The sequence below is a fragment of the Calonectris borealis genome, chromosome 4, assembly GCF_964195595.1.
Source record: "Calonectris borealis chromosome 4, bCalBor7.hap1.2, whole genome shotgun sequence".
Lineage (NCBI taxonomy): Eukaryota > Metazoa > Chordata > Aves > Procellariiformes > Procellariidae > Calonectris > Calonectris borealis.
In genome coordinates this window covers 36855519-36871919 of record NC_134315.1, presented here as the reverse complement: position 1 = coordinate 36871919, position 16401 = coordinate 36855519, and the positions used below count along the sequence as shown (strand labels likewise).

The window sequence follows — 16401 nt, the reverse complement described above, 5'->3', positions numbered from 1 at the left end:
TACCGGGTTGTTGCTGTTGGTTTTAAGGTGTTCGTTGCTGTATGTCAGGCAACTCAGAGGTGTCTGTTATTTTTTTAGGTTTTTTTTTTAGTTAATTCATCATTCTTGTTCTCACAGAAACAGAATTTTTTAAAAGCAAATTTAAGCTAACGAAACTTACGACTTGATTCTGCTAAATGTAAGTTCGTAAGACTGAAAGGAAAAAGGAATTTGATCAGCTGTTTTAGAGAAGGCAACTTAAGATCTCATGCATTATCAGTCATTAAATTAAATTCACAGTTCTCTGAATCATCAGGAATCACAGAATAGTTCAGGTTGGAAGGAATGTCTGGAGGGCGTCTAGTCCACCCTCCTGCTCAAAGTGGGTCCAACTAGGTAAGGTTGCTCAGGGCTTTCTCCTGTTGGGTTTTGAGTATCTCCAAGGATGGAGAGTGCACAGCCTCTCAGCACCCCCATTCTGGTATTTGGCCAGCTTCATAATTAAAATAGTTTTGCCTTGTACGTGATGGGAGTTTCCTGCGTTGCAACCTTGCCTCTTGTCCTGTGCATCTGCAAGAAGAGTCTGACTCCCTCTTCTCTGTAGCCTCTCGTTCGGTAGTTGGAAGCAACGGTAAGGTCTCCCCTGAACTATTTTTTTCTTAAGCCTGAACTAACCCAACCAACACCACTCCAATGCATTTAAACATTCCTGTTTATTCAAATGTTAGATTCTCATCTGTTCTTGAAAATTTGTTTTTAAACAAAGTTGAAACCTTGTTTTTAAACAAGATTTGTTTCTTGCTCTGTGCTTCTCTCTCAGGCTGTTCGTGGTGTTGTATGCAATACCTGTACAAGTATGGAAGATTTCTCAGAAAATCCAATATACCATGCATCTTCCTTTGCCCTTCAGTAATTACATTTGTGCAGCAGCAAAATCACCACTGCTAGTGGTGGTATTTACTTCGTACCTTTTAAATTCTTTTTGATCACTTGTCTTACTTGAACTTCTCCATGCTAAACATCGATGTTACTTTTTTTTAAAAATGAAAAGCTGGTGCCTTTTAGGAGTCAGATCTACCAACTGTAGAGGACGTTCTCAATGAAATATTTCCTTGCAAGCTGAAATGTGAGTTTGTATCTTGGTATTTAAGAGGCAGCATTTCACTGAGGCAGTAATAGTCTGTCTTGTTCTTAACATGAGTGTTCAAGATTGAAACATAAAAGGATCAGTTTCTGCTTTGTGGAATTATGTAGGTTGGATCATAGTGTGGTGATGTGGAGCCAAGTTTCTGCTTTGTGGAATTATGTAGGTTGGATCATAGTGTGGTGATGTGGAGCCAGCTGCTTGCAACCATGGATTCCCTCTGAAGGCCTTTTTTTTTGTTTGTTTGTTCCCTTTGCTGTAAAGAAGTCCTGAACTGAGGCAGGTAGGGAGACAAAAGTAAGAGTTCAGCATTTATAATTTTCTTATCTCAGGTTGTGTTTAAACTAGTTTTGAAAGGAGTAATTTGGGTAGCGCTTCATGAGAGCACTTACTGATGCTTTAGGCCGTAAAAAACACTTCCTGCAAACTATGTACAAATGAGAACTGTTGATGCCTAAGTTCGGGGCTTGAGGTTACTGACCTCTATGCAGGTATGACTCAGTTTAGCAGAAGGATTAGTCTTGTAGGATACCCAAGCTAGCGTGAGTGTTAAGGAAGATGGGGTATGTTGAGCATAGAGCTTCAGTCAGGATTGTGGCCTCATGTTTAGGAGCTCTTTCTTCACAGAAGGAGCTGAGCAACTTTGCTTAATAGGGCTTTCTGAATCCCTTCCCCTCCCCAAACATATTTGGCATGTTTAATGTCTCTGTGAGTGTCTCTTCTCTTTTTCAATTGGAGTGGTTATGAATCATCCGATTTCCTGCTGCAAATAAAGCAGAAAAATCCTGAAGTAATTGTGTGACTAGCGCTAACACAGCTTTGCGTGGAGGAAACATGACAACATTAGCAGTCAGAGGTGATGTATTGGAGCCTTACAAATATTGTTGTTAGGTGTTCTTTCGAACATCAAAAAATACAGCAGCCGTTTAGGCGGGTATGGCTTAAGCTTTTTCCAGCGTTGTGTTCAGGTAAGAGGGGGCCATGAAAATCTGTAGTGGTTCACTAATCAGTTAATACTCTGTTCTTCCCCCTCCTTAACTATTGATAGTAAGAGGTGCTGCAAATGGAGGCAAACATGCTGAAATCTTGCTGCTCTTGCCATTGAGTATGTTGTCAAGGGGGGAAGAAAATGGCTGGAAGACCACAGCCATGGTCTCAGAGTAGCGACTGGAAGAAGTCTAGGGAGTGTTGCTGCACTTACCCAGAAGCTGGAACAAATTAACTGTAGGTGGAAAGAGGGCACTCAAGGCCTGGAAAGTGTCCATAGAAATGCTGTGTGTTAGGTCTGAGAGAGTCTGAACAGCTTTATTTTGCTGTTGAGGTAGTGCTTAGACTCCTTCATCTGTGTCCCATTAGATGTGCTTTATACTAGACTCTGTGTGTGTATCTGCAGTAGAAGGAAAACATGTTACACTGACGTATACTGAGTATTAGCCTGCAAATTGGCTGAAATAATGGCATACTACCGTTGAAAACATTAAAGGGTGTTTTTACTTAAACCCCCTTTAAAGTTTATATTGCTTTCTTGGTCTCCATTTGGTGAATGTTGGAGGGATTGGGACGTTTCTGAAACGCTGTCTCCTCACCAAGGAGAGTCTGAGCTCCCATTGAGGGGAGTGAAGTAAGCTGAGTGGCAGTGGGGACAATTTCTATTTCTGATTTGAATTACATTCCTTGCTACATAAGGACAGCATGAATCACTGCTTTTTGTTTACACCCTGAAAAATGTTTCTCTATCTGCTCCCCTGTTTGGATACTATAAGAGCTAATACTTCAAAATAGACAAATGCTTGTATAGTACAACAGCTTAAAATGCAGTAGCCATAAGCATCTTTGAAGGAAGAAGCCCAAAAGAATGTGAACCAAAATTACTGTAGGAGATCTAAGGGCTTCGCTTTTATTTTAAGTGGTTTATGAGGCTAAATGAAGTCCATCGTGACAGTAGGCTGTAAAGGTGTTATATTTGCTATTGACCTATCTCTTGGAGATCTTAAAAGCTGTGAAAATACTGAATAGAAGAGTTCCAGTTGTTTTATTAAATACATGTCCTATTCTCAGTGCATTAAATTGCAAATGGATACAGCTCCCTTCTACAAAAAAACCCAACCTTAAGATAATTTGGCGAGTTGTACAATATATGACACACAACAGTGGGTATTAATGTGTGGTTAATGAACGATGTATAAAAACCTCATAGGCAATTGACACTCATCTGTTTTAATCATATGGGGTGACAGTATTTGTATAAAAACCAAATTATATAGTACTATCGCCTTGAATTCCAGTTTTATTTCTTCTGTCAGTTTTGGTTTATTCCTTCCTCTTATGATGAATGTTCTCTTTGAATTTCAGAGTAATTGGTCTGGAAGCTCCCATGATTCAGTCCAATCAAGGAGAGTGGTCATTTCTCACAACATGGATAAAGCGCTGAAAGAAGGTGAGTCTTTACTTGGACAAAGGAGCATTAGACTCTGAATATCTCTTGTCCTCTTAACAAACCATGACTCCACAATATTCCAAGATTTTAGAATATGACCCTGGTTTATTCCAGGGTCATGTTGCAAAATAAAAAATAAAAGTGCAAGGTCTTGGTTTTCGTAAGAGATCTACTGTAGTAAGTAATGTGGTGGTGTTTTTGCAATTTAACTGATATCTTGTCATTTTAGTGGCTGGTTTTTACAGAAATATATTAAAATAGAGCCCTTAATACTTGTGCACAAAACAAGAGAGTAACATTTCAAAGATTGTGTTTGGGTTTTCCCAAACTGATAAATCCTGTAGATTCTTGCAAACAGTCTTCCCATTTAGTGCAATTCTTGCCATGAAAACTGAATCCAAAATCAACATTTATATTTCTGGCTGATACAGTCTACGAAATCTGTGGATCACCAGTACAGTCGCTGGGCTTTAGATTGTAAAACGTGAACTATGATCATATGGATTTAAAATATCTTGTTTACAATTCTTTAAAATAAAGAGTAACTACTACTTCTGCACACATTTTTTCAACTGACTCCTGGTAATACAAAATATTGTATAACTTAGGATAGGGTTAGAATTTGAAGCAAAAATTTTTTGATTTGTTACTTAAAAGATTATGCTAGGTTGGAACTTACAGACAATTCGGAGGGAAAAAAAACTGGCTTGCATATTAAAAGAAGAAAACAAATAGAGTTGTGTACTGTCACTTTTAAAATATATTTATAAAATTTGATGCCATTTTAGTCTTTTGTAAATATTTTATCTAATTTTGAATGTTTTTTCCTTCAAGATTTCTTTGCAGCACTGTTCTTTTTTCCTTATCTTTTTTCACATCTGGAGAGTATATTTTAAAGTTAACATTGCTTTAAGCAGGTTGGTTGTCTTAGGAAAACTTCCTGGGATGTGTAATGTTTTTAAAGTTATTTTTATGAATAGCTGTTAGCAGGATATATAGCTAAAATATAAAATTAGAACACTTTAGCTACTATGTCGTGTTTCTATGAAGGTGAACTATTATAACATATCATAATTTGGTTTTAGGCACTATTTTAATCTGGAATCTCTCAGATTATAGTGTTCCTGATGACAAGAAAAGGATAGTGGAGTCTAAACATTAAATGTATGAAACGAGCACTAACAAGTTATTTGCTGTATTCTCACATGTGTACTTTACACTTTGGATAACCTGCATTGGAGTTTGAAATGAAGCCTTGACATAATCAGCACAGAGGCAGAGGTAGTGGGGTTATCTGGAGACAGACAACAGGTATTGTGGAATCCTGGGGGAAAGATAGTTGTGTTACACTTCCCTCCTGTTACATGCACATAGGAGTAACTCATGTGTCTGTAAAAAATATGGGAGCTGTCTTCATCTGAGGTATTTATCCCACAAATATCATTCAGTTGGATGCAAGAGTCCATCCTTACTCAGTACGGCTGAAAGAAAGTTAACAATATTTAAATGATTCATTTTTCAGAGTTGAGGACCTTCTGTTGTGACAGCTTACTTGCCTTTCTGCTGTTTCCTTTCCGAGTAGCTTCTACCCTCTATTCTCACTCTGAATTTTGGAAAGCAAACTTGTCAGATTTGGTTGTATATTTTGCAGGCCTAAGTGACTAAAGAAGCCAACTTCTCCGTTACACAGTTTGACAAGGATGAGACTGTACTTTTCACTGTACCGCATGTAGACTTCAGCAAGCTTTTTGGTTTTGGAAGGTGTCTGAGTCAACATAAGTTTGAGATACTGAATGAATCCTAAAAAGAAACATTTTACTTTTTTATTAGAGTAAAATGATCAGTCTGTCTGAAAATGGACAGGACACATTCCTTGCCCTGTGACAGTTCTAAAATTTGTAGTTGTCTTGATATTATGAATGCTTCTCTTACAAGTTTGTGGTTAAATAAAACTTTATTACTAATGATACAAAAAATACTGTCTGTATTTCTGTTTCATTAGTGCCATACTCTAATGCTAATCAGTCTTACACTGATGAGGATTAAAGTATTTGTAAATCCCAGGAATTTTTGCCAGCTTCTTGCTGTCTAGATCTACATGCTGTTCAACAAAATGCTTTAAAAAGTCTCATTCATTTAGTTAGGACACTTTCAGTTCTCCTGAGGTTTTGATCTTGGGGACCAGTTCAGACTCCTACTGCCACTTGAGGTTTTGAGTAGGTGTTGTCACATTATCACAGTAGATGAGGTTTTGCAGGTTTTTTTAATCAGATTTTACTTCTCTTTATGTTACTTTAGAGATGCAAGGATAACATTTTCAGAGGAGCCAGCATCACCTAATTTCAGAAATGCTGTTGCTGGTTATGAAGAGACAGCTCTTTGGTTAATTCTGACTACTTTACCTGTTTTTCATCATGTGTGTAATTAAGTTTGCCTAGGGTTTACTGTTAGTTACTGACTGTCTTGCACCCCTCAAGAATTGCCTGTTACTCAGTCATGCCATGCTTTTGCTGGTGTTACAGCCAGTCTGTATGGACTTTTCTCTCTGGGTTTAGAGCAGCTCTGCATTACTGCACCGTTCCCTGCGGTTCTGTGGTGTGTCTTGCTTGACAAGCTGTCACATGCTTTACTGCATTTTTCCTGATGCGTCATAGTCTGTTAATGTAGTTGGAAGGATAGATACCAGTGATCATCCTTAGTTTTAATTGAAGGAGTCATGCATGTTTCCATTTCAACCATTGATCTTATTTCAACAAACTTCAAAACATTATGGTGCTTGGATAGTTTTCTGTGATGATAGATGCCCATGTCTTGGATAGCTTCTCGTCTTGCTAAAGCCAGTGTAACAGAGTTGTTGGGAATGGTCTTTCTACAACGTTGGTCACTAAGCGCCACCAAGAAGGAACTCCTGTTTACATTGGTTTACAGCTCAGTTCTAAACCTCTTTCCTATCTCCCATTGACAACAGAGTAGTATAAAAGGACGGTGCTTCAGAGTGCTGCTTCATTCTTAATTATAGCATGCTTGTGTAAGCTGTAGATACAAGGTGAGGGAAAGCTGTGAATTAGCCCTGCTACTGTGTGGTGTGTTTTATGAAATCTAAGTGCTCAAAATCAGAAAAAGCGTAATGTTATAAAAAGGTTTTCCTGTTGAATATGGCAGAAAGAGAAGGCCTTTTAGTTGTAAATCCCTGAGTGCCTTTTTCAGCCGGTAGTACTTGAGTGACTAACACTGAAATGTGTGTTTTCAGTATTTTTCATGCTTTTTCTTGATAGATTGATTTGATTCGTGTTTGCCCTTCCTTTATATTACGCAAAGAAAAGATGACCCACTTTTACAAATACTTTTAGCCTTTCAGTGCTTCCTGTTGCTTATCTGGTAACTTTATGTTTTCAGCCCATATCATATGGTAGTTTAGGAACGTGTCTCTTAAGAGAGACTGTTCAGTCAGACTTGTGCTGCTGTTGCGCAGCGTACTGTTTGGGCTGAGGGCTGTAGCCGTCAGTAGATTTATCTGCTGTGTGTAGCCAGTCTCCCAGGAACTGAATTTCATCTTCCATTTTTATCCTGTGGTCTTTTTGTTATTCTTCACAGTCAGTCTTTGTCTCTACTGCTTTAGTAGCGCCAGGAAAATTGGTCTCCGTATTACCTACCTGCTTTACTGGATCATTTATGAGTAAGTAGAACAGGATGGGCCATAGCGCAAATCCCAACAGAACTCCACTACTGAAATTCTTCTGCTGTGAAAATTGACTATTTATGCATATACTGTGTTTTTTAGCTCTTAAAATATTTCATGCCAGAGAGCCATCTCTTCTCTCATAGTGGCTTATCTTCCTTCAACCCTGTGTTGAGGTGACCCTCTTGGAAATATTTTGGGAATTTAATTCGATTGTACCTGTGGATCAGATCTTGCCTGTCTGTGTTCTTGTTGACCCCTTAGAAGAACTCTGTTAGGGATGTAAGGCAGGACTTCCCCTTATAGAAGGAGTATTTTCCCAATCTATCTAATTTCCCAACTTAAGATTCACACATTGACATTTAGAAAAAAAAAATTGCAGTGGCTTCTGCCACTCTATTTGAAAAGTTGTTTTTTTTTTCCCACAGCTCTCAAAAAATGAGTTGTTTGGGTCCAAAATATGAGCAAGACTTAATTTGAATTCATGTTCTCTCTGCTACTGGGATTCAAACGCTTGGAGCTAAGAACTCTTGGCAAAGGGTACATGGGCAAAACTGTTTGAACAGAAATTTGTCTGATTTTTTTTAATGCATTTCCTAGATCTTTTTAACACTTTTTTTTTCTCTCTGTTGTTTATATATTTGGAAATTTACATGTTTTTTTCTGCACATTCATAATAATTATTAAAGAAGCGAATGTCAAGAAAATGTTAATAAAAATAAACCAACCAATGTGGAATGGGAGACTGCCAGGGCATGATCCCTTTAGCACAGGGGCTATGCATCTATGCGCAATGACAACATGATAACATCTAGTCCTTTAAAGAAACACGTCAGTTTCATAGAGTTTGAATAATATTGTAAAATGCAACTAAACCAAGAAATGCTGGTATATTTCCAAGCACAGACTGTAACAAGAGAACTGAAATCTATAAATCACTATTGCTAGTGACTGGGGCAGGTTCCTAGTCCCTGAAGTCTAGGCATTCACACAGCGTTTTGCCAGCCTTTAACACCACGCTCTAAATGAAGATTTAGTCCGAATGAGAAACTTCAATAAATAAAGATGATGTTAAATACAAACCCTCATCATCTTAATTTGTATTGTATAGCTAAAACATAATAAAATCTAAAATAAAATAAGTGAATAGTGGCCTTTATCTCTTTAAATTTAAAAATTAATGTCTTGGAAATGAGAGAGTTGCATATTCAGATTATTTATTTGTAATTTTTAGGGAGTTAAATATAGGGGCTTTAATATTTTAGTTTGATTTTTGAGGATGAAAATAAGGTGCTCCCCCCCCGAATTGGCTTTGGGGGGGGGGGGGGGGGGAAGTTACTGCTGTAACAAATAACTAAGCATTTAACATTTACTTCTATAGAACAGTACTTAATGGTGGTATAGTCTGTCATCTTTTTAATTAATTTTTTATTGAAAGTATTTTTCTTCAATTATAGCTTATGATAACCATATCATGCATGTTAAATCTAGTGTTGTAGTAGCACAACATTATAATAATGCTTCTTCGCTGTTTGGTGGTTTCCTGATGCAGGATCTTAACACAATTCATATTAATGTTACGCTTCTGTTTTATAGATTGTGATGCTTGCTGTTGTAGAATAACTCGACCCAGAGTTGTAGCTATACCTTCTCTTCTGTTGTTCATTATAGTCACAGGAGAGTTTTGGATTTGATGATAACGTAATGTAATGGTTCTGGTCTCTCCAGTGCTTTCAGGAAAGGCTATTTACTTCTTGTTTGAAACTTGGAAGTCTGTGTATGCATTTGCATAGGGAGAATATTTCAGGTCTGTTTTTTAATGGTGCTTTGAGAAAATGAGTAGGCATTTAGTCCTTGTTTTTCAGATTTCTGTTATTTTTCATACAGTTGGGTAACGAATCTTAGCAGCCTAAAAACTGTCTAATGTGAAGCTCTGCAAATGGCAGATTTGAAGCCAATCTGACCCACTGGCTCTTCTGGTGCCACTGAACGTCCGAATGAATGGATGTGGAAGAAGAAGGGATAGGGGTCACTGTAGACCTGCGTGGGGTTAGGAATGAGCTTGTAGAGGGGTGTCCTCGCTAACCTCCACACAAGCTTCTGGTGCTCTACTGCCAACACTCTTTTAGTTTACAGTCTTTAAAAAGAGTAATTGAAGAGGCTCAACTTCACATTCATGTGGGAATGACTTTTAATCAGATTGTAACAACTGGGGATTTGGATCTTCTGAATTAATTTAGAAAACCTAGTAGAAGTTTCTAGAGTTTTGCACCAGACTCATTGCTCTCACTGTAGCTGATTCGATCAGAAGAAATTTGTTTCATGTTTGTAGCGGCTGAGTTAGTGTTAGTAAGGTATTGTCCTGAAAGTGTGTTCTGCTCTTCTTTTTATTCTTTTCTTGTCTCCTGACCAGTTGTTTTCAATATGTTAGAGAATGTGCCATGTAAAAATAATGAAAGTAGATGCATGAATAGATTTCTGCTCTGAAGCAAGCAAGCTGCCGCTCTATAAAATTCTTACATTTGTTTTCAGTATTTCTTTAGAAAGAGGCACCAGCTGCATCAATAGGCATGAAACTAAAGCAGCAACAGCGCGTCATGGCCAGGATGACACATGCGGATGAGGCAGTGTCTTGCCCCAGCACAGACTGCTGTTAGTGTCTGTGGCTGGTGTCCTTTTTAATTTTTTTTTTTTTTTTTTTTTTTAAAGCCAAAGTCCTAAAAGCTGTCTCATTGCTCATTTGGGCATACATTCTGGGCTCTAAAGTACCCCGAATTTTATAGAGAACAGCACAGTTAAACTGTTGTGATGCAGGAAGGGCAACAAGGCTCAGAGATGACAAGGAAACTATAGAAAGGATTTAAAGGAAGAGAGTTATGAAAGACAGGTGCAGGAAAATGTGGTTTAAAGTGGGGTAATCAATTTAAGGTGTTGAAAGTGTGTAACTGGTAGAGAGAAACACAAGTGAAGTATTTCATACTTGCATGACTTAATTTTCGGTGGTGATTGGTGATCTTTTGTTTTTAGTTTGATATTGCTGCTAGATTTCATGGTTCTTTCATGTTGATACACCTAGGTGAAGAACTGTACCATCACCTTGTTGTGTCTGAGCAGGAGTCTTCTCACTGTAATAGATCTTGCTTCAAGTATTTCAACTAGGAGTTGAAAATTGCAAGAGTTGTGCTTCACAGTACTTTACTAATTAGCATTGTTATATGTTTGAATATTGTGCTTTACCAGAGCAGAGAGACCTAACATTGGATGTGGCAGTGATTATGGAGTGAACGAGGAACTGAGCTCATTTTGGAGAGGAGTTGCCTAAAAATACAGTTATAAATTAAGGATTGGTGGGAATAGATGCGTATTCTGAAAGATAATATAGTCTAAGGGATCGAGATACAAATTTTACTCTTGTACTCTTGTTTTGTAGAGTTCTGTGCAATAGATATCTGTAGGAGCCACCACACTACACCATCACTTGGCTTCTTAGGCAAAAGGTGCTAAAGAAATATGCTACTTTGCACCCTTGCATTCATTTTAGGGTAGAGAGGAAGTCTGTAAGAAAATCTGAAAAACTCAGTCATTATCTGCCAGTGATGATGACAACAAATACCACAATACAGTGTGTTTTGAATGCACTTTGAGAAATTATGGGTCTCTTACAGAGTAAATGAAAAGAAAGAATCCATGCTGTGATTGGCTTTCCACAGCATTTCAGGTATTGCGACAGAAGAGAGTAACCAAGCTATAAAAAAAAAAGGTGGTTGCAGAAGGACATGGGGACAGCTGTGGAAAAATAGATACTTAAAATGTGTATTGTCATGGGCGATTTGAGATAAGTAATAAACTTCAGTTTTTAAAATGCTGTTCCCAATTGCTCTTCAGTGTATCAAGGGATTATTCTTCAGCTTGCTTATCAGAAGACCACTGCCTTTTCTAACTGTTTTTAACACTTTGTAGTATTTGTGGGTGGCAGTTTTCAATGAAATATAGTTCCGTTTATTTTAGAAAAGTACTGAAATTGGGTATGTTTCAACCTGCAACTTGCAATCTTGCAACCTTTCCTGCAACTTCAATGCAGGAAGTTCCCATCCTGCAATATGGTTCTGCATATTTTCTCTTTCTCCTGGATCAGAGAAAACACTCAAAACTTCAAGACTTCTATTTATTGATTGATTGATGGAAATGTTTTTCCAAATAATTAATTTAAAAGCCTTGAAATGACTTCATAAAAGGCTTTTAACTTTGTATTTCAGCATACTCAGTGAAATGACTCAGTTTCTTTCTATATAAACCTGAGGAAGTTGATTTATGAAGCATTTGACTAGAAGCTTTTATCAATTTTAGCCTTTTCTTACGAAATGTTTTTAACAAGGTGATGTAGGATGAGGTCTGCTGGTCTTTCAGGCAGGCAAAAGTATTCAACTTAAATTGTTCTGCTGTCACTGTGTTATTAGTTCACTGTCACAGTGCCAGGGAGCTTTTTATAGCTTACTAAGCTGCCAAACAAACAACTTCCATCAAAGTGGAAAATAAGAAATAGTGGAGTCACATGATTACTTTGCACCAAGGGCTTACACTGACAAATGAGATGTACTTTTTATATAAGAAGTCTGAAATCAGGATGTCTGGTAAAGAAGCTGCTCAGATTATCAGACATATGAGTTACTTTCCCCCTTCTTGTTCAGTTATCCCTCTGGTAGATGTGAACTGACTCCTCCTTCCACCCCAACTTTTTCCCCATCTTGTTATAACTGCTAAACGTGGCTCATGCGTGCTCCCTGAACACCTCCTGCTCCCTCCTAGGCCTCCAGGGACATCTGCTATAGTGAAACATCAGTAAAACTGGCAGCACACAAATGTTGTCAAAAAGAAAAGTCAGAATGGTAGAAGATGGTGTTGCCATGGGACTTGCAATTACAGTAATCTTGGTTATTGCTTGTAGATGTGGTTTGGAATACCTTGTGGTTTGGAATAGCTCGTCTTTTTTGAAGTTCATGCTGTCTTGCTAATCTGCTTGTTCTCTCTTATCTCTAGCTCTTCTGATCCTATAATTTACTTTCTGCAGTGTTGTTCAGTATTGTATATGTCTTTTGAAATCCAAGAATCTTACTACCTCCCCTTTTAACTGTGACTTTGGAGCGGAGACTGTTGAATTCTTATCTAAAGAAGGCTGGTTTCAGTCTGCAACAGCCTAGACACAGTCAGATTATATGATAGTTCGTATAACCAAATCCACTGTTGAGAGACAGGTATTAGTTTGAGGTTTGTGTGTAGCTAGTAACCTGACTGGGCAAATCCACTTACAGGCTTTGCTTTGCAGAGTGACCTCCAGTAACCTGTTAGGTGCAGATTTCGGTAATTTCGCCAACCTTACCTTCTTTGGCAAGAATTTAAAACACAAAGAAGAAGATATGAAACGTATTACCCATCTAATTTTTGAGGAGAAGGGTGGAGGATTATGTTTTTCCTATCTTGGTGTGTCTTCCCCTTTTGCAGTTTTTGCTATTTATTGTTTTGTTTCTCCTTTCAGTGTTTGACTACAGCTATAGAGATTACATCCTGTCCTGGTATGGGCAACTCAGCAGAGATGAAGGGCAGCTGTACCAGCTGCTATCTGAAGACTTCTGGGAGGTTGCCAAGCAGCTGCGACAGAGGCTGAGTCACATTGATGTAGTTAAAGTCGTCTGCAATGATGTAGTGAAAGCTTTACTCTCGCACTTCTGTGACCTTAAAGGAGCCAATGCCAGGTAAAAACAAAATTCTGCATTTCATTGGAATTTTCTGCTTCTCTCTTTGCTTTCGGATGTGCTATATCGAAGCAATGAAGAGTGTAACGCTTTTGTAGGCAACTGATAAACAGTTCAGGCTTAGTACCAGTTTAGAGATCAAGCAGGCTTCAGGGCATCCATAAGACCTGTGGAAGGAAACATTTGTCTTCCTTTTCTCAGAGTTCGGATTCACTGCTGTTTCAGTTTCATCCTTGAATGTTTTGCTCATGGTAGGAGTGGGCTGTGTGAGCAGTTCCTGCAAGTAGTGTGAACCTGCAAGAGAAAGGAGGGACAAGAAGATAGTTATCTGCACCTTTCCCAAAATAGCACCAGAGTTAATTCCGTTCAGTTTTCCATTTCTTCTAGCCCTGGGAGGCAAAGCCTTGTGGTTTCTGTAAGTGTCCTGTCCTACAGTAACAAGATTTTTCTACTGGAAAAAGTGTTGGCTGAATTTTCTTTCTCTGTTTAGGTTATCATGCTAATTCCGTGAATTTTCTTTTTGGCAAGGCTCTCTGTCTACTTGAAAAGGTCAGCTGTCCACTAAATGCTAGAGTTGCACCCAAATTGTAATTGCAAATGGGAACTCTTAGCCTATGCAGTTTCCACATCTGAATTCACAATTTGTGTAATTGTGCATGGAATTTGGACTTATGTCTACGCTTACCTGCATTTCAGTTATCCTAATTGAAATATGCTTTGATCATTCAGATTTAGACTGTACATTTTATACTGTGAAGTTGTTTTGCCTATAGATAGATCCACATATTTTTAACACCCCTTCAGAAAAAAAAGATCAACTGTTTTTTGTCAGCGACCAGTCTGCGTGTTGCCATTCACACTACTTTCTGTTCTGGAGCGGAAGATAGCGTTACTGTATTTGTGGTAGATGCCAGCTTTATGTAAGCTAATGTGTAGGAAATAAAGACAAAAAAGAAACTAAAGGATGGTTACATTCAAGAGAAGAAGAAATTAAGGTATATCCACATTGCAGTAAATCTTGCATTGGATGCCAGATGTTGCTTTCTTTCAGCCCTGGAATGTGGTAGAAATCTCTTGGTCAGGTAAAGCTCCTAAGTGCGCTCCCTGATTTTTAAGCATTACACTTGCACTTGCCGTTTATCGCAGTAAAGCACTTGCTTTTGGGAAGAGTTTTATTTGAACAGTTAAAGGATGAGGATGGTATTTTTTTTTAAGTGTAGATGTTTTCCTGTTTGAAGCTGGGGACATAGAATCTACAATAGCAGAATTATTAATTATTATTAATGCTGATTTTGATGAGGTTCCTTATCTACTGAGACTTATGACCACTTCCTCTATGTCTTTATTGGATTGTTATTTCCACTACGTAGAGCTAAAATAAATTCTCTTGGGTGTTTTCCAATTAACTCTTTCACTTTGGAATGGTAAATGCATCTTAGTCAATGCTGGGTAAGGCAGTCTGCATTAACATGGTAATGAAAAAAATCATATCAAGAATTAATGTGATGCCGGGTTAAAAAAAAACAACAAATCCCACAGCTGTAACTGCAGATTTTGTATAGGTTGAAATTGGACCCATTGACTGTTTTTCCCATACTGCAAGGCTGTGAATTCATAAGGAGGAAGGTCTGGTTTTAAGGTGCCTAACAGCTGATCAGCAGCATGATCTGCATGAGGCAAAATGTGAAGCACTAGTATATCCTCATGCTGCCCATCCAAACTTGCTCAAAAAGTCCAGGAGGCTTTATGGAAACTGCACAGGCTTTATGGAAACTGCACAGGGCTCACGTTTTCTTGGCAGATGGAGAGAGGGCTTAAATGCTAAGTATGTACTATGGCAAAGTCAGCAGAAATGTGACAGTGTGCTCTTACGCTACAGATTGAATTTGTACTGCCGGATGATCTAAGCGTGCATGTAATAAACCTGGAGGCACAGCCGAAGACTCTGATACTGTTTTCTTCTTAAGGGAATTTGTCGTTTAAGGATAATTTGAGTTTTGTACTAAATTGCCTACTGCTGCGGAGTTTACTGTGTTAGAACCTGCAGACATTTTAAGCTGTAGCCTGAGAACTACAAAGTATGTCACTTCTAGCTTGGAAGGTAGAGTTTCTTGGAAAGCCTTCAATTCATTTCTATATTGCCACAGTTCAAACACAGAAAATTCTTCTTCCTAAGGTAGGCAACACAGATCATCTTGATTTACCTTTGCTTTCTGTCAATGTTTTAAAGACAGTAATAAATTTAAATTGGCATTCGCATGTTTCCCTCTGTGTCTCTAATAATGAATCCAGTTAGTTTTGGATGATAAATATAGTGGAACAGAGACTGTAATTAGAGCAAGGTATCTTTCCTGTTGTGATGCCTGTTGGAGCACCGCATCTTGTTTCCGCTGCTGAGTTTATACTGCAGTGTGACAGCAAAGGGCATTTTGCATGTTATCTGGTGCCTTACGAAGTTTTAAATACCTCTTGTGCCATCTCTGAGCCAGTTTGTCTCAGTTTTCCTATATGAGAACAGATAAATCCACTAAAGTAATGGAAAGAAACCATCTGTGCCCAGGAGGACAGAGATGCCTGTTTCTTCAAGTGTGAAGTTCATGTGTTTTGTCACTGGGTGCATGTCAGCCACAGAAGTCACTTTACTTTTCTGCTTTCACTGACTAACTTCGACCTGTGATATCTGATAGATCAGAACGTCCGAGAGGATGAAAATAGGCTGTGACCTTTCAGAATGAGGAAGGGTGCTCCAGTCCTTCCCTTTGCTCTTGCTTTCCCCCTGGCTTATCTTAGTCATCGCGAGGCTCTGCTTAATAATAAATAGCTCCAGGTAAATGGCCAGCAGAGGCCAACAGATGAGGAAAAATGCTTCCCTGAATGAGGGAGAGCATGAGAAGAGGAGAGGCCACTTCCACGCTGGCCAGTGGGAGGCAGGGAATTGGGAGGGAGAAGCCTGGCAGTGTTAGATCTGTTTCCACTTTCTCTCATTCTATCCCTTGGCTTTCTTTAATGGTGACTGTCTTTCCTGCACCTGCCAGACACTTCTACAGAGTGAAATAAGGGCAGAGAGACTCCTAGCCATCGGCAGAGCCTTCTGGGATGACACAGAGCCATGCAAGCTGTAGGCAAGACAACTCCCAACTTTTTCATCTTGCATGCATACCCTGAGGTCCAGTTGGGGCTCCAAAGGATCCTGTCACTTTCCAGTTACAAAATTTGTGGCAATTCAGAATATTTTAGAAACGAAACCATTTAATTCCTAATATTAGCTTAGTGTAGAAATGGAATATGATACTTCCCTGTGTCCAGTGTTAGCTAGTTTCTAAGTTTGAGAATCAGAAGAAAAATCAGCCTTGGATTTATTGGTAGAAGCCACAGCTCTTTTCCCCTATGTTGTATAGAATCAGGAGTGCCT

The 16401-nt window shown here is 38.6% G+C and overlaps 1 protein-coding gene across 4 annotated transcripts in view; it reads left to right on the top strand.

Moving 5' to 3' along the window:
- The window catches only part of SNX25 (sorting nexin 25), an 89974-nt gene that overhangs the window by 9434 nt on the left and 64139 nt on the right, over nt 1-16401 (top strand). For all 4 annotated transcript variants that reach the window (XR_012673502.1, XM_075149235.1, XM_075149236.1 and 1 more), the window contains exons 2-3: nt 3476-3560; nt 12773-12989. Coding sequence is in view for 3 of the 4 variants with exons in the window: in XM_075149235.1 (XP_075005336.1) it covers nt 3476-3560; nt 12773-12989 (302 nt within the window). In the remaining variant the exon portion in view is untranslated. The remainder of the gene's footprint in view (nt 1-3475; nt 3561-12772; nt 12990-16401) is intronic.